This window comes from Pungitius pungitius, chromosome 9 (assembly GCF_949316345.1).
Source record: "Pungitius pungitius chromosome 9, fPunPun2.1, whole genome shotgun sequence".
NCBI lineage: Eukaryota > Metazoa > Chordata > Actinopteri > Perciformes > Gasterosteidae > Pungitius > Pungitius pungitius.
Window position 1 is genome coordinate 2,998,023 of NC_084908.1, and position 18,360 is coordinate 3,016,382.

The following is an 18,360-nucleotide window of genomic DNA, read 5'->3' on the forward strand; positions in this document are numbered from 1 at the left end:
TGCTGAGATATGTAAAAACGCATGCAAAAGATCAAGTCAATTAAGAGCGCGCTCTTTGAATGTTTTTACCAGCCTTTCACTTGATAAAACTGGCACGAATTATATTGTTCCAGCATTAGGTTTGTACCTGTTTACTTACTTACTTATCACTGTCGACTCTTATTTAAAATTTTAGCCTAGACTGCAAGTGAGTCCATCTGCAATTCAAAATGCCTCACCATATTTTCATGTGCCTCTTTTATTTTTAACTTTTCAATGTTTTATTAGCTTGTTTTTCTAATACACGATAAAAAAAATAGTGTGACTTTTGGGGTCCAGACTTAATCGGATGCGATATTTGCATGGCAGGTTAATTCTTGGTTTAATGTCTCAAGATCGAATCATAAACGTAGCTGTTCACTTGTGGGCGGTGCGAAAGCGGTAGAAACGCCCTCTAAAAGGGTCCTGTGTCGCCCACACTGGTTAGACTAGCCAGATTTAAGCAGAGAAACACCGGATTAGCCTCCAAAATACAAGCCATTTCTGTCCAAACACACAATGGATTTATTTAAAAAATTTTTTTTTACCATAAATCACGCACTGTTTAAATTATCATCATGGTTCCTACTAAAATTATCAAATTGAATATGGTTTTTAGCTCCGTAAACTGTCATTATTAGGTTAGCATATTTTATTTGGAAAATTCTACCGGAAGCGAAACATCTCCTTCTGGTCACTTCCACGCGTGTCCAGTCAGATTCGAGGCAGGTTGATTTTTGGGAACCACGGGCTGGGATAGACAATGATGAGGCGGTGAACTGCAGCTTAACCAAAGTGTAATTCGCGCCTATCCTGTCAGACATACACACATTCACTACTTCTTCGGCAGAAATGACGACGACCAAGAACTATCAAGGGATGGAGCCCGGTTCCAAAAGCAGTTCCAGGTAAAGATGCGATAACCCGACGGCTCCGTTAGCCCCCGCGACGCCAACAAGTCCGGCGTCCGTTCACCTCAACGCTAACGTTTCACGGCTCATCCTAAAATACACATGTATGTTCATGCCCTGACTCCTGCTCGTAAATATTACACAGCCGCTCGGGAAGGCTTGGAAACGTAAGCCCCGGGCGACGATGCCGGGAGAACTCGGGTACCACACCTTCCCGTTTTGTCTGCCGGGATGCAACCGTTCCCATTTTCCTTCATCGCTAGCTAGCAACATCAGCGCTCACGTGCCCCCCCCCCCCTTTCTCCGGAGGAGCTCCGCGGCTAGCGCGCGCGCACCAGGCGGCTCGGCATCCGTCATTAGGCCTTTTCGCCCGCAGTGTGCGCGTGCCTCCTCGTTGCCCTCGCGCCTTTATGCTCTCAAGCGCGAGAGAGACGCATCGCGTCGGTCCTTTTCGGTTGGGTGCGGCGCCCCTCCTCCCCTCGTCGTCCTCCTCCTCCTCCTCCTCCTCCTCCTCCTCAGACGAGCTGCGATCAGTGGAGCACAAGGCGTCGTTGTGGCCCCGGAGAGGCGCGAAGGCCCCGTTACAGCGGGCTGCACCTGACCCGATGTGCTTTCATCATTTCTATCACACGGGACCGTGCTCCACACAGTGTTACGTTTTTAATGTTCGAGGAAAGACGTAATCAATATTGAAATATAACGTTGATTGTAATATGTACTCCGCATATTGTTAAGAGTAATGAATCCTCACAAAGGTCTGTGGTGCTGTATAAACTTCAATTGCGTTTTACAACTACACAATTTATTTTGTGTATGATTTTATGTAAATAACAGTTGTGTTTTTGTCGGCTTAGAACGAGCAGTATACCTCGAAATAACTTCTCTTCACAAGGGCCGGTATCTACTGACGACTTGAGTCTGCCAGATCACCTCTAATTGACAGTTGAAGTCGTCCATTCTATCCCAAGGATATCTCATTGTTAAATTAAGCAGAATATTATTTATATTTGACCTTTATTTGGTGAATGAACTATCACTTCTCCCTCTTTGATTCCAAACATTCCACAACCATTAAGCATATATATATATATATATATATATATATATATATATATTTCAATCAAGGGTGACTTTGGCTCATTAGAGAGCCCGGTTGTCTTCTAATCAGATGATCCTCGTCTCCGCTAGCGTCCCTGTCCCTGTGTCCTCGGGCGAAGGCACTTAGGTCAAATTGGTCCCGTAGCTGTGACTGCTGTGTGTGAATGTTAGTCACTGATGGGCAGGTGGCAATGTGTGTGTGTGTGTGTGTGTGTGTGTGTGTGTGTGGGGGAGCCCAGGTCATCAGTGCGTGAATCGTGAAGGGTGACATCTAGTGTTTAAGCGCTGTGAGTGTTTAGAAGACTAGAAAAGCGCCCTACATCTACAGTCTACATTTCCCACAAGTGTCTTTGAGATGGAGAGATGCCGCTTCAGACCAACCGGCTGTGAGCAGCGGCTGACCGATCTCTCTCTTCTCAGGGTTCTGCGCCCTCCTGGCGGCGGGTCCAACTTCTCGCTGGGGGCAGATGAGGAAAAGCCTCCCGTCCGGAAAGACAAGATGGCCTCCAGCGTCTTCGCTGAGCCGGAGGACCCTTACGCTAACAGAAGGAACAACCCACCAGGTACAATGCAAACTCTTCTCCGAGCAGTTGTTGCTTATAACTCAACAGCTATCTCATGCAACATTTATGGACTTCAGAAACGGTGATGATGAGGAAAAAGTTTGAGAATATGGTTGTTACTGAAGGTTTTTTTCTTGCTGCTGGACCAAAGTGATGGTCTGCTATTTAAATACTCGGGCAGCTCAGGATCTTCTCATGGCTGCAGATATCTAAAATAATCATGGAGAATTTAGCTGCATCAAGTAAAACATTTAATCTAAGAGCATTAATTAAAAGCTGAGAAACGGAATACACGTTTTCGACCAAAACAGGAATTAAAACCCCAAAGGAAGGAAAAGTGATACCAGCCAGATATGCAGCGCTTCCTAGTTCTCTACCACAAATGCAAAAGCAATGTAAGCTACATCTTTGTTTGTGTCTGACGTAACGAGGCTCAGCGGGTAGATGTTGTTGTTGTTGTTTGAGTAGCCAACCAAACGTGAACGTAGCTACCCGAGGCATGTCTAGGTCATTTTTTACCGATATAATCAAACCAGTTTTAGGAACACAGGGTAACTGAAATAACATTGCCATTAGAGGCTCAACTCTGAATTCAAGCTAAAGTTGTAGTTTTTCTTCATCCAGGAAGCAGCTAATTGTAATTAAAAAATAAAGCACACCGTCCCATGAAAGAAGAATATGTACCTACAGAGGATATTCAACGGGGTGAATGTTTAATGAAGCCCACACATTTCCGTTCTTCCTCCCTTAGGCATACCCTCGGTCATTACTGATCTCACTGGCAAAATCGTTAATCAAACATCATGTCTTGTATATTGACCTTGCTAAAATCTCGTTGCGCCTTAAGCAGCCTGGAAACCACCAGTAGTGTCATCAGAGGTGAACCATGGTTAAGTCGGGGTAAAAGAGTTCCTTTGTTCGAGCGTTTGTGTGAAACCGCGTTATTAAGTGCTTTCACACAAATGTCGAGGGTGGGCTGACGTTTCTGCCTTCTCTTCAACAGAGGCTTCCTTGATCCCACTTGGAACACGCCTTAGCTGGGAGGACTCACATTTACAACACCCATTATAGTTTATTTCTATATTTCAGCCAGCAGAGGGGGAGCATGTAACAATGTCAAACACGGTCCACTAAGGGCTAAATCCAATGTAGCCATTCACTATAAGCCAAATAGGTAGACATACAAAACATACCAAAAACATGTATGAATTGCTGTGGATTGATAATATAGAAAAACATTGGTTTCTGAGAGGCGACTGAGGAATAAAAGAAACAATTAAAACAGAATGTTGTAGGTTTCAATTGCCCCCATACACCCTCAACTATCCATCAATATAACAATATATGCTGTGTAGAAACTCATGGGAAAACCGGAAAAATCCAAACTATTTCCAATGCCATGAACCATCCCTTTTTCCCCCCTCATTAAATTGACGTAGATCATGTGAAGTCCCCCTCGTACCCCAGTTACTCCCTATGAATCGAGTTACTGTGAGAGTGCCATTAAGCAGAGTGAAACTTCTTGGGTTAGTGTTAAGTCAAAGAAATACCTCGACCTCGATGAAAGCAAAAATGGACTGTAGGAGGAAATGTCGTATGCACTTCCTCACGAGTCAAGTCCAGCATAGGTCATGTCAGGCAGTGATGGCAGTGGGCTGCTTCTGTCAGTGTTCCTTCACTTCCCTTCATTGACTTCCTTTGTTATGACTGAGACACAAAAGCCCCAAGCTGGGAAATTCCACCCTCCCTACGCGCACTCTCTTGTGATACTCCCGCATTTGATTTGAACGATTAGAGAACAGCAATATTTACTTTCAGGATGAAGTCGGCAGTGCAGAATTCCCCTGTGGTCAAGCATCAACTATTTCAGGGCGAAGCTGTGGCTTCTGTTGTCAATTGTTATCAGAGCATTATGAAGATGTTGCACAAGACTTTGTGCAAATAGACTCAGTATCATATTCATCCATGTGGCACGGTGGCCATTGTTGGCCTTTCACCTGCTGTGACTGGGCCTAGAGGGTGGCGTCTTTGTGTGTGGAAGTCGTTGGTTTGTTTATTTATTCATCACAGACTTTTTTTTAACCTCCTGCATCGCCACTGCTGCTTTTCAATGCATTTTTTTCGCGGACATACTTGTCCCGTGTTTTCATCCACAACTTGCTCCACCCCTCGACCGACAAAGCGACGTTTGCGGAGATCTGCGTCCACTAAAAGGTCGCCAGTGACGGGTTGTATCAGTGGTCATATTTACTGATTTCTTCCAACAAAATCTCTTCAAACTGATCCGTTCTCTCAATAAAAAATTTCAATTATAGTAATGGTGGTATTATGCTATACAACCGGAAATGTGAGACTCCGGAAAGGATGCAGTTAGCAGACCAATCACAGCCTCGCGGGCTGCGTGAGCTCACGTAGCTTTTGACTAGGCTTTAGACGACCCCTAGCAGGCCGATGGATGGTCACACTTAATACTGAGGGAATAATAAATATTTAACCTGCTTAACCTCCCTCTCTATGGGCTTACCAGAAACCAATGTGCCCGCCAGCAGCTTCATTTCGCTTAGTACACCAGTAATAATATTTATTATGTGTGTCTTTTTTTCCTCCTCAGTCTGCGTTTAATGATTAATAAATTAATATTTATTAATCATTAATATTATGAGGCCAGTTACTTAATTTGCAGAGGTTCACTGCAAAAAGGAGGTCAGACACCAAGTGTCTTTGTTATTGTGTACTGCTTCGTTTTGGCCACAGCTGAAGAATGAATTTGCAAACTTCAACCATTTCACACAAATGTCACAACAGGATAGAATGGTGAAGGGACGTTTGGGACAGACATAAAGGGAAGTGATTCTACTTGTGTTTTTACAACTGTTGGATTCTGAAGGCCTCTCGAGGGAGATCGCATCGTATTTAATAACTAAATAGTGAATACAATTTACAACGTGAATAGTGATCTATTTCGCGAAATAGAGAATTCTCTGACCAAGTCAAAGGTGACTAGAATTCTAACGGTTCTTCTCTCAGTTTGGTATTTTAAAAACTCCCGGGGGGGGGGGGGGGGGTTGTCTTTTGTTGCATTTTGGCTTTATGCCTCAATGAGTGAATATAACACAGCATACATAGTTTCTTCATATTATAACTAGTACACTTCAATTGCATCACAACATATAAGATGGCAGTTCTTCATGGTTTATCATAGTTTATGTGGTGCAATACTTTGTCTTGCATCCAGTTGCTCATTTAATACCTGACCGGAGAAAAAACTCCCCAATAAACCCTCTTTTGGGGAAAGTTGGAAAAGGACGGCAATTAGCTTCCGTCCCCAGGTTTTAACATTACATCATGACAGGATGTTAATGTGTACAGTATTTATATGATTTAGATGACTATAAATTATTATTGACTATAATGCATTCACTTCATCTAACATACAAATGTAATATCTACAATCTAACATCACACAAACTACAACTCTACACTTAACATTACTACATGTAATCTACTTCCCACCACTAGGTGTGCACTTTTTCTTAAATCCCTAACACATCTATTAATTAATGTCTGAAGTATTATAGTACCCTAAGGAAATGCAATGTTGAAATAATCTGTTTGCACTGTATGGCTACATGATTTTGTCTCTGCGCCTCCTGAGTGACGGCCTTTGTCTTTAGTCATCATATTCCCTCGTTGTTCCAGGTGGGAAGCCCACAGGTGTGCTTTGCGGTGAGCCGTCAGCCCCCCTGAGGAGAGGAGGAAACCAGACCACCGAGCCCACCGCGGACGCCCCCGCCACGGTAAGAGAGGGTATGACTGGGGAGGAAAAACAAATTCAGCCAAACGATTGAATTTATGACGCATTTTTCCCTTAATGTCTTAAAGGGTAACATGTGTATTAATTACAGTGGAACAAATACTATGAAAGTAGCCCCTGCTTACATTTAAGCCTCCAGAAAGACCGAGGACGCAGCACATTGTTTCCATGAATGTTTGTCTGGGCTGATGAAATACTTACCGCCGTTGTGCTCATTTTTGTAGGATGGAGAAAATTTTGTACACAATTATGGTGAGTACCTGTTTATCTGAATACATCCCCACTTAAACCAATATTACAGAGAACAGATGTGTGATACACACAGCCCTTCAGTTGCAAACACACATTATGTGTGCCTGTATAAATGTTGTTACTCTTGTTACTGTAAATGTATTTCCCCCCTATTTTAATGTGAGGCCTACCAGCATGACACTGTGCAGACAGACTGGCAGAAACTGCATCTGCAATATCGATGCCACTTAAACATTGTGGGGGGGAAAAGTACCCATATCATCCTGTGAGCATTTAATGGGAATAAGTGAAAGAAACGTAGTAGAAGATGAGGGCTACTCTCTGTCTCCCGATGACACCTGCACGCCTCCCTTCTTGTGTTCAGAAAACAGCGCTCCTGAGCCCGAAGCAGTTGCGGAGCAGAAGGAGGAGGCCCCTCCAGCCGACCACGCCGCTGCAGGAGCACCCTCCGGTCGCAGGAATCCCCCCGGGGGCAAGTCTAGCCTCATCCTGGGATGAATGCCAGTCGGTCACCCCCCCCGTCCCGTCCCCGTCCCCGTCCCGTCCCGCCATTCTTCCACTCATCGCTGAACTCGTCTTTTTTTATTGCTTTTATTTTTGTAACAAAGAACCTCGGCCCATTCGTCTGAACCGCAGGAATCGTATCTGGTGTGCAACAGACACCGGTCTCCTCCACATCCCTTAAGTGCATTGTTTTGATACCTCTTTTCTGGGAAAAAAAAGAAGTTTTGTACCGTTTTGTTTGTTTGTTTGTTTTAGCCAAAGCACTTTATGTATTTCTATGTACGGTTCAAAGTCCGCCTTTGCGCCCAGAAACACTGGCTGCAAGGATCACACCTCTCATAGCGACCAATTCATCTCCTCATTTTATTGCGAGGGCAAAAGCTGTGAGTGGAGCAGTTTACAGAACACGAGCAAATAAAGAAGAAAATACACTGTGTTCTGTTTCGACCCAACTTGCATGCACGTCTGGTCTGTAAACGTATGAATGTGAGAAGAAAAATAACTGTGAAGACTTTTTTAAAAATTGTTATTATTATTTAACTTGTTTTGTAATTTCTTTTTTTTAAATTGTGGAATAATTGTTGTATTGTTGCATGAAGCTGGAATCTTTCTACCGATTATATTGTAATCCACTTCCCATGAATTACTGTCATTGTGACCTGAAGGGTGCCAACATATATTCAGATAACTCACTGACAGGTGAAAGACTCGGAATAAGCCTTTTTTTTTATATTGCAGTCACAGACTTTGGATTATTGCAACCCCAGTGCCGGTTTTGAGTGCCCCGTGTTTTTTAGACGTCAAATTTACTCTCGTAATAAAGTGTGCCTGTTAAAGTGTGAGGCTACACCATCAAATGAGGTTGGGTTTCCTCAATTGCATCTGGCCAGAATGAAGGAAACAGAGCTTCACCATTGCCAATCACGGGATCAGTGGAATGTTGATGGTCCTGAAGGTGTTTCTGGTAAAAACCCATCCTAGATTTGACAAGTGACCTTATGACAGCTCAGCCTCCCCCCCCCCCCTCCCCCTCCCCACCCCCATCTGTTTTGTTTCTAGCCTCTTCACCCATCTACATGTGTTGATCATTCTGCTCGCTAGAAAGAAGTAACAGCCTTTTTGTACACGTCATCGCCGCATTGTTTTAAAACCAAAAGTCAAGCTTCACGTCCTGCTTCTGTCTCGTTGAGCTCGTTGAGTGTCACACGGCCGCAGGGTAGGAAGAACTACGCGTCCGGTTAAACGTGTCATGATGTAAGACCTGAACACTTCTGTTACACGTTCTATGACAGTTCTCTTCCCTGGATGTTGACTCGCCGCAGACGTTTGAAATCAAGTAAAATGGCACAAGTGGTAATGAAAATTAAATATCAATTTTGACCATGTGCTGATGGGTTTGCTGTGTGTGTGTGTGTGTGTGTGTTTCTAGTTTAGAACGATGACGTTTCAGTGGTTATGATGGTTCCTCATGTCAATGGGGAAATAACACCAAGAAGGCGTTGCATTCTAAGGTGATATCCTAGATTTGAATGTCTTTCTGAATAACGGATGATTATTATGATGTCTTTCTCCACCTATTTAAGTTATAGTTAACTTGTTATTTTAATACTTAGTGTAAACATAATGCATTGGGTTCGCGGCTATTGTTTCATGAACACACGCGTGATTTACTTGTAAAGAAAAAGAGGTTAAACAGAGAACAGCACTAAATTGTAAATGTAGCTTTATGTATGGAAACATCGTAAACCTCATTGGATTACTATAATCCTCGCTCTGCCGCATTCTCCTCCTCCGGCAAATCAGCTTCTCAAATGACCGCATCATTCCGAAAGTGAAAGTAAGGAACCGGACCCGATCCTCGCGAGGCTCGCAGCTCGCGACAAACCCACTGACAGCAGACTGTGGAGAGGTCGCATCGTGAAGGAGCGTGTATGGTGAGTTGCCCTTTTGTCGTGACTCTGTGGTAGTGGTTGTTGTTGTTGTTGTTGTTGTTGTGTTAGCAGTACGCCTCGACAAAGGTTCGTGCGTTAAGTTGGTCAAGTGAGCTTGACACGGACACCTCTGCGTTTATTCAAATAAGCGAGCTGCAAGTAGTTGAAGAGGTGTTGTGAACGAGGTTTTGGACAAAGCTCAGTGTTTTTGTTAAGAACAATAACATGAATGATTACACGCGTCACACCACTGGCTGCAACACTGACCCCTGGTCAGCAAACAGCGTTTCTTGGTTAATGATCGGCGATGGTTGGTCACTGAGTAAAGGTTCAGTCGGTGCAGCCTGTGGGGTCAGATGCTGCAAGTTAAATCTAAACTGGGGACTTCAGACCCCTTTGCCTACATGCAAACGTCCACTATGTCCGACCTACACTGTTTGTGTTTGATTACAGTTTGTGTGAAGTACATCTGCTTTTACTGCATCGCTCAGAAATGAGGCCTTAAAGCCTGAAAGACCAAAATATGTGTTTGGATCGAGTCGCAATACATTACATGTTATTTCGCTGACGCCTTCATCCAAAGCGATTTATAATGCATTATGACCCGTGCATTTACATTTTTGCCACGGGAGCAATTAGGGGTTAGGTGTCTTGCTCAGGGACACTTTGACATGGCACATGGGGCAGCCGGGATTTTAACCACCAACCTTGCGGCCCCCAGCGCACTGCACTGCACTGCACTGCACTACTCCATGCGCCACCATCTCCATCACAATGTTCTCTTCCTCTGCAGTTCCTTTGGTTTGGAGCTGCTGGCTCCTTCACACACTGTTATAGAAAGTGCTCAGGAAGGCCAGGCCTTCATTTGAGAAAAGGGTTATGATGGAAGCTATACCCTGTGATCACTGGTTTGACCCGATGCTATTATCTATTTTCCAATAAGGTTCATTATGGCACATTCTGATACTGTTCATTAGAAATCAATGTCGGTAACGGATGTCTGTTTTTTTATTTTTATAAATGTCTTTTAGCATATGTTTTAAACAAATGCATCAAAAGGCACATTTTCAACCTTTTTGGTTTTAAATGCAGGATGAGCTGCCCTCTACGAGCCTGAACCGCTGCTGGATATGTACAAAATAAAGAATGCTGATAAAGGAGACCGACGCACCCACATGCCCACATCAAAATGACTCTCTCAAACTTCCCAATTTTCATTGCCCATCCTCTTCTGCGCCGTCAGAAAACATTGAAGGTGTGAGCCCATGTGAATATGAAAATATACTATTGCAATGGAGCGCTGTATGTGCCGCTGTATGTCCTGCATGGCATTGTGTATCCACAAAGCCCCTCGTTCCCTGGCTGCTCCTGAACCAGACAACATCAACTATGCACTCTCTCTACTTTCTCTTTCTGAATGACAAAATATTTCAAAGTGCGTGCTAAAACAAGAATTCTAATCAAAGTAAATCAGCAGATGTCTGAAGCGGGCCATGTTGTCAGAAAGTTATTTAGTCCCTTTTTTGGCTATTGGGAATAAAAATATAATAATAAATAAATAAGAGTTAGTTTCTCTATAAAATCTGTATATACGTATGTTAACGCACATTGAAGAATGTATTCTCTGAGGACCTTGATTCCCTTTCCTGTGCAGCTGCAATCACAAAAACAGTCAAAACTCCACCTCCACCAAGCTATGATGAAAGGACACGACTAACCGGTCTAGCGTCGGCCCGTTGGCTGTGACAGCTCTTATGGATCAGGATGTTACTTTCATGCAATGGGCGTGACATTGGTTTCACTCTCGAGGGGACCTGTCTACCTGTCTACTTTGCACAGAACCCCCCCCCCCCCCCCCTCCACCCCTGAAGGATCTGTGAGGTCATAAAATAGAGGATACATCCAATCTTTCATAGAGGTTCAAATTCACTGAAATTCACTGGAGGCTGTAAGGGAACCAGACAACTTACCACAACGCATTATTGATTATTTCACTCTCGCCATTTTAGAAAGGCAACTGCAAAGGAAACCTTCTCTATTTGTTTTAGGTTATTTCATGTAAAACAAATAATATATTTTTTCCTGTAATGCCGGTCATTTATGATTGTCAGTAATGGGTTCTATCTGCAGAGTGATGGGCATCATAAAAACAGGGCTTTTTTACGTGTAAGTGTAACGTAATCAGTCTTATGCAACCAGCACAAAACACGGTTGCAACATTGCTTTTGTGTTAGCGGTGTGTAATTACAGTCAACCTGTTGCTCAATACTTTTTCCATTAGTGATTTCATGGTGTGATTAATGCCAGAGTCAAATCTTCAAATGGTTAAATGTGTTTCTATCTGTGTGTGTGTGTGTGTGTGTGTTCGCATGGTAGAGGAAATACTGGTGATATAGCAAGTTAGAGTTGTTTTAATGGGTAGTTGCCAGTTTACACAAGACAATACTGAAAAAAAATGCTGAAAAAGAAAAATATAAAATGCAAAAAACATGATTGTATACTATATAAAAAGTATATTTCTTTGTTGGTGGCACCAAAGATGTAATTACACCAGAGTGGTTAATGTATGTATTATTGTTAGGCATCAGTTCCCCTTAAAAGTATATATTTAACTTTAAAAAAAGATCATGTGCAAAGTCCTGAGTGAGAGATTCTCGTGCCTCCGACACACCGTAGAAGCGCGACGGTGAGCAGTAAGAAATAGATCTGTGATGTGGAGAGAGAGAGGACCCAAAAGCGGGATGCAGGAAAAATAATGCTTTTAATAGGAAGGTGCAAACTTAGAGGACGCCGCGAAGGCAGGCACAAAAACAGCAACTGAGGTCTTCAGAGAAAAAGGGGAACAGAAGATCTCCCGGTGAAACGGGGCATTAGAGGTCGAGGGCTGGGGAGAGGAGCGCTCTGCCCGTCGTTCCCGACAAAGCCGGCTGGCCGTAGTTCAGCTGGGACTCCTCCTGTTCGGCGGGACCGGACGCTGGATCTAGACTATGAACACAAGACACGGTAGGACAAAACTCGGCGTAAAGACTGAGGAGTGTGTCTCCTGTGTGGGTGGCAAAATAATCTGACAGGGAACAAAGGGAAAGGGGAGCTAGAAATAGCAGGAATAATTAACGTCATGGGGAACAGGTGTGTAACAATTGGTGTGAGAGGAGGGGGATGGAAAATGGGACTCAGCTGGTGAGTTGTGGACACGATGTATGAATAACTAAAGACCAGTAGGGGGGGGAAAGGGACAGGAGGAGCCCAAAACCATGACAAGATCCTTGAGTTAAAACATCCGTGTTTGTTACGTATGTTGTTATCAGCACATAAAATTGTTGGTTCTGTCATTTCAGGTAAACAAACATGGCCTCAATTTGCATCCTCCTCATTTTGACCGTCCCCGTAATCAGCATAGGAAATGCAGCGACAGGTAAATTCAGTCTGAATCAGAGAAGTGGAAGTATGAACTGCTCTTTGCTGCTCATATAACTTTATTATATTTTCCTCCTCCAGAAGATTTTCCAAATGTGAAATGCAAGAAAGAAACGCTGGGACTTTACGGCCGCGAGTCACTCCTGGAGTGTGTTGTAGAAACCCCTTATGACGACACAACGATCCGATGGATCACCTGGATAAAGGCCTCCCGTATCGTGCTGGATGTTGTCGACAAAAAGGTTATCGCGCAGGAACCTGGGTATTGGTATGACCCGCCTTCTTCCTGGACTGGCAGACGCATGACGGTGTACCTGCGCATCAACAAAACCGAAGTAAAGCACGGCGGACCCTATGAAGTCAAGGTGCTGACGGACCGCGGCCACTGCACCGACTCCACCACACTTCAAGTCACAGGTGAGAACCTCGTGTGCACAGCGAGGTGACCTGTGTTCATCCACGAAACCCATTTAAAAAACAAAGCACGAGTACGTTTGATTCGTTGAACTTTGAGACATTCTTGTTGCAAACCGATAACATGCTTGAAATGTTTTACTCCTGTCTTGTTATTATTTAGAGATCACGGGGACTTTCCTGACACATTGTGTAGCTAGTTTCCATTCTGTCTTCACGTACTTTCAGTTTAATTGTTACAAATCACCTGTTGTCTTTGTCCGCTTGTCTAACCACATATTGTACTATCTATGGCACTGTTTGGTATGATGGCCAACTTAATCGTGTGATACTTAATAGTTTTTTTTTATGAACACTTTTCAGCCAAATACCAAAAACCAACTATCACCGAGGCCAAGAATTCCAATAACGGCCGTACCCTGGTATGTGAGTCAGGTGGTGGCTTCCCAAAAGGCAAACTTCTCTGGTTCGATGGCCACAAGGAGCTGATCAGTTCCCCTCCAATGGAGACGAACCAGTCAGGAAACGGCCTGTTTCATCTCCGGAGCATGCTGACCGTAGGAGGAGGATCCTCGGAGGCCAACTACAGCTGCAGGGTGTTTAATTTCAGCGGAGGCAGAGAGCATGAGACTCATTTTCCAGTTCTGGACTCAGCAGAAACTCAAGGTATTTGTCACACAGTGATTTCAACCGCTTTCAATGTGAGGTCGGTTACTAAAACAACTTCCAAACCCCCCGATTCTAAGACATTTTTGTCGTGTGAGCAGCACAGCAATCTGTGGAAGTTTTAATTTGGCTTCAATCTGATATGTTTCTCAAAACAACACTCCTCACAAAGAAAGAAAACGTCACGCCTCAGATAAGACTGTGATGTGGTTTCAGTGTGTCACTGCGAACACTGTGGACGTTAAAGAGAAAGTGAACGCTGAAGCACATCGGCGGAATTTCCCACCCGTGCACCTCATTTCGATCAAGTGCCCTCACATCTGTACTCTATTAGGTCTCTCCCCGAAGCAATAAAGCGTGAATACAAGGCTCATCTGCTCAATGTGTTTGATACAGAACTGGGTCAGAACGAGGGGCCGAATCTAAACACCAAAATAGTGGCTCCTTTGGTGGTCATCGGATCGCTGATCGTGGGGTTGCTCTTGTTGATTCTCTACAGAAGGCGATCTCAGAGTGAGTACCCATATGTGGCTTTTGGTTCAAATGACCTGTACTACTACTACTGCTTTGATATTTGATCATGAAATGAAGTGTTTTGCCATCATTAGTTTATTGTTTTATATTGCTTTGAAAATATCCACCTTAAACTACTGAAGGTATTAAGCATTCAGGTGTGGCTCCAGTTCACATGGTACTAGATTACGTTCAACCCGACAAACACCTTGACACCTCAACTGGAGGAGGTTGACAAACCTGCAGCCAGCACCTGGCGAGAAGCCATATTGCTTACGATGGGAAAATACACACGGTTACACTGTAAAACCAAGAAGTCTAGGTGGCCTGCTCACAAAGACTGCACTGTCAGACGGCAATTGACCTTTATTCTCCCATATTGTCTTCCCAGTGGCCCGAAGACAGTCCACTGCACCCCTTATGGGTACGTCTGGACATACAATGGCTTCTTTTCTTGTTCCAACTTTGTCTCTTTCTTAGAGGTGTAGAGAAAGATTCTTTCTATGGATTGTTCCACCTGTCGGCTACATATCTGCTCCTGTCCTTGTGACAAATTAATGAGCGCTTTAATTGGCTCTGACCTCATTCCTAACCTGTTGGGGCATGCACTCCTGCTGCATTCTACATGTTAATTCAGTTGGAGCATGTGGTGATCACTGACCAGGGAACGTAAGCCTGCACTCGCTGGGGATGGACGGAACTTAACCAATCACTGTGCTCCCCCCTGGCTTTGAAGGTGTCCTCGGAGGCACAGTGGTGTTTAACTTCACTGGAAACTGGGCTCGGTCACTAATGCATTTTTTTTTAATCCAACCCTGACTCTTGCTTTGGACTCTCACCTTAAGGGACCGGCCTCTGCTCGCATGTCACAAACCTGCTCTGCATGGTGATGGTTTGACGACCCCCTCCCATTGCAAACTAATTTAACGTCTTGTGATTTCTTCCAGGTGGCCACCTTCAGGTCCCCACAGAGGACAATGGAGGTATGTCTGAATGCCGATTATTTATTACTTCAAATACACTCTACAAAAAAAAAAAATTATAATCTGATAATGCTGTCTCTAAAATTTGCCTTCTTCAAATCAATATCAGGATTCTGAATGCTCTCTCTCTCTCTCTCTCTCTCTCTCTCTCTCTCTCTCTCTCTCTCTCTCTCTCTCTCTGCAGGAGTCGGTGCAAGTCATGATCCTTAATAACAAATGTGTTTGCATGCTAATCTACACTATACCGTTGTACTTTGCCCATGTGTATATACCGTATAACCAGGGATAACTTTGTTTTACTGTGATTACTAGACAACATGCTAAAAGCAATCAGGTTATCAATCAAAAGAAGTCATTTGACTGATATTGAATCTGCGACTCTGTGATTCTACGGCGACCACATGGATAGAAACCTGTAACGTCACCAGAAACCGACTCAAATGAGATTATTGGATGTCAGGAATCTTGTTTTTCGGTTTTTGGAAAAAACGATTACATAAAATGATTGTGCCCACGCATTAACTGTAGCCTTTGGCAGCTTTAAGGAGTTGCCGTCTTTTTGTGTGCGTATTGTGTGTGTTTGACCTGTTTTGTAGTGAGATTTTTTTTTTTCATTGTTTGCATCAAATCCTGCATTTTGTACTTTTCTACTGTGCTGAAATAAGAGACATAAACTCTATTTTTTATTGCTGTCAACAAATCCCATGTAAAGAAAACAGTGGGTCTGACTGTATAGACTGGTAGGAATAAAGGTGCTACCTAGAAACATGTTGGATCACCAGCTGATCTGCATACAAACCTCTTTTTGAGTTTGTCATTGAACCTTTTATAATGAAATCAACCCGGCCAACTTTGAGTGCAGACGTACCCGTGAGCAGCCTGAGAACAGTCAGGCACAGCGAATCACACATCCTTTTTTTTTTTAAACCACTGAGAAAGGACACGGAGCAAAGACGCATGATCTCCATTTGCTGGCTAATGGAAAAATTGTGTGTGTGTGGTAGAAGGAAGCCAAACGATATGCGTATGTTCCAGTCGTGAAACTGTCTGTTTAACTTTTGGCAGCAATGAGCCACTCGACTAGTCAATGAAAACTCAGGCAGGTTTTTTTATTATCTGGCACCGGGTATCATAGAAATTGGCAGGTCATGTAGTTTCTGAACTGAGACGTGCTTAATAAAGGAGCTTATCAACATGGCAACGTGTCAAAATCATCTGCGCACGGACAAAGAGTTAATTATTGACCCTGCGCATTATGAAAAACACGCCATGAAAAAAAAAATATAACAGACTTCCTTATACCAAGCGGTTTGGTGTTTTTTTTGTATCCATTATTGTAAATCTCTGAAATTGTAATGCTATGTTTGGCGAATACTGCTGTGACTCGTATGAATTTGAAACTGATCTGTTAACTGTTTTAATGTAAATCAACACGTTTGTGTGAACTGTGTCTGTCTAATGTGTGAAAGATTCCTTTTTTTTGCTGTGCACTGTTGATTTTATGGTGTTCTCACTCGCCTTGTGTAATATAATCAAACCATTTGATGTTTGTAACACCACTGCAGGTCAGACACCAAGCCTGCTGAAAGTAACTACTAATTAAAAGGAAACAATGAAAGGATGTTTAACCAAACTAATTGAATTATTGCAGAAAGCCGAGAAATACAAGAAAGCTAAATTGTCACATGGATTACTTTTATGTGTCTGAGACCATAAGAGTAAAAATGAATATCTAACAACACACAGTCTACCGTTTTTATTCATCATTTTATCACTTATTCGCAATTTCTGACTAATAAATCACTGTTTCATAATCTGGTGTGAGAATTTCATTCAAATAAGGGCCAGTAAGGCCTCGGTATAATCGGTCAGGGGATGAAGATGATCCCCCAACATGTTGCAGTTTCCCCGAATTGTCATTGTCCTGCTCAGAATTCTGTTGGTTCAAACGGGTTATTCATGGTAGCATCCACGCGACGCTGAGGTGGTCCTCCATTACCAAGTATGGGAGGAACCCAAAACACGGCGAGGAGCCATCCAGCCACTTAGTTCAAAATAAACAGTGGTGATGCCAAATCATCACTGTTTATTACACTGAATGTTCCTCGCATGATAAAAACAATAAAACAAAGTTCAGTTTACGTTTTATTGTGTACAGTTTATCCCCTTATTTAAGAATTGTGCTTCCCTTTTTTTTGTTCATATTTTACTTTATTAAGTAGTTGTGTTACCAATTATCTCTGTTTTTATAGATCTGTTTGTAGATGTCATCAAATTTCCTCTATAAGGCGCTTGTTTGTGTGAACATTTTGATGTAAATTTTTACATTCCAGAAATGATGAGCTTTTCTTCAAATGACATTTGATCACATTTCTAGTGATTAGGAGCAATGGATGACAACATTAGAAACAGAGGCAGAGGAGTGAGAGTAAGAGGACGAGGAAGAGGAAGGCCAAGGACAGAGTAAACTCTGCTGCTCTGCTTTTAATTGCTGGATTCGACATGCTGAGAGATATTTCCCCCGCTGCTTGGCCAGTGAAAACATTGCTTGTGATGTGGATGAGGTTCTGTGGAACAGACCAGAACAGAAGAGAGGATACAGCATAGGATTTACTGTAACTGTATACAGTAAATTCTTCTGTTGTTTTGTATGTAGACCACTGTATGTGCAACTTTGTGTTGGTTGGGATGTACACTTTGTGCATTGTTTTCGTGGGGAAAATAAAATATATTTATTACCATGTATTTGTGTGTTCTGAGTACAAAAACAATATTCTAAAAGATTTTACAACACACATATGTACTGTCTGTAGTAAGTGTAACACTGAACAGAAAAAAGGTCAAAGTCAATATGATGAGTGGAGAAGTGTTTTACTTAGAAACGTTGGTATTTGGTCCATATACTTTTATGAACTTAAGGTTAAGCCTCACAACCTCCAAAGACTGTTTGAAAGCTTTCGTACCCAAAATGAAGAAAAGCACCGATCCGGTTTCACCAGTAAGGTCGTCACTCTCCTCCAACTCAAGCGGATTCTGGCCTCCCAACCAACAAAACTAGACAAGCTTGTTGTTTGAAAAGATAAGATAAGATAAGCAAGGTGGACAATGCACACAAGAAACGTGATCAAAAACAAGACGAGAACAGCAGTAAAAATGTAACTGTAACACAGCGGTTATTGCCCCATGTCCTTTTTATTGCACACCCATGTTTTATATGTGTTCTTGTTTTCAGTGATCTGATGTCCTGTGGTCCACTCGCTGCACGGTTGGTTGTGC

At 43.0% G+C, this 18,360-nt stretch overlaps 2 protein-coding genes across 6 annotated transcripts; both read left to right on the forward strand.

Moving 5' to 3' along the window:
* The first annotated feature begins 695 nt into the window (after positions 1–695).
* jpt1a (Jupiter microtubule associated homolog 1a) lies at positions 696–9,096 on the forward strand. The gene is made up of 5 exons (XM_037472420.2): positions 696–926; positions 2,448–2,590; positions 6,290–6,387; positions 6,629–6,656; positions 7,021–9,096. The coding sequence occupies exons 1-5, from the start codon at positions 871–873 to the stop codon at positions 7,152–7,154; spliced, it is 459 nt and encodes a 152-aa protein (XP_037328317.1). The 5' UTR covers positions 696–870; the 3' UTR covers positions 7,155–9,096.
* zgc:174863 (uncharacterized protein LOC100136852 homolog) lies at positions 8,985–16,898 on the forward strand. 5 transcript variants are annotated; one of them, XM_037472414.2, is made up of 8 exons: positions 8,985–9,094; positions 12,430–12,506; positions 12,590–12,925; positions 13,286–13,588; positions 13,985–14,101; positions 14,493–14,525; positions 15,049–15,084; positions 15,269–16,898. In XM_037472414.2, exons 2-8 carry the CDS (start codon positions 12,440–12,442, stop codon positions 15,292–15,294), a joined length of 918 nt encoding a protein of 305 aa, XP_037328311.2. In that variant the 5' UTR covers positions 8,985–9,094; positions 12,430–12,439; the 3' UTR covers positions 15,295–16,898. The 5 variants fall into 5 exon arrangements, with proteins under 5 accessions (XP_037328311.2, XP_037328314.2, XP_037328316.2 ...); XM_037472417.2 differs by having other exon boundaries at positions 12,593–12,925; XM_037472415.2 differs by lacking the exon at positions 8,985–9,094 and adding an exon at positions 9,162–10,346.
* The last annotated feature ends 1,462 nt before the right edge of the window (positions 16,899–18,360 follow it).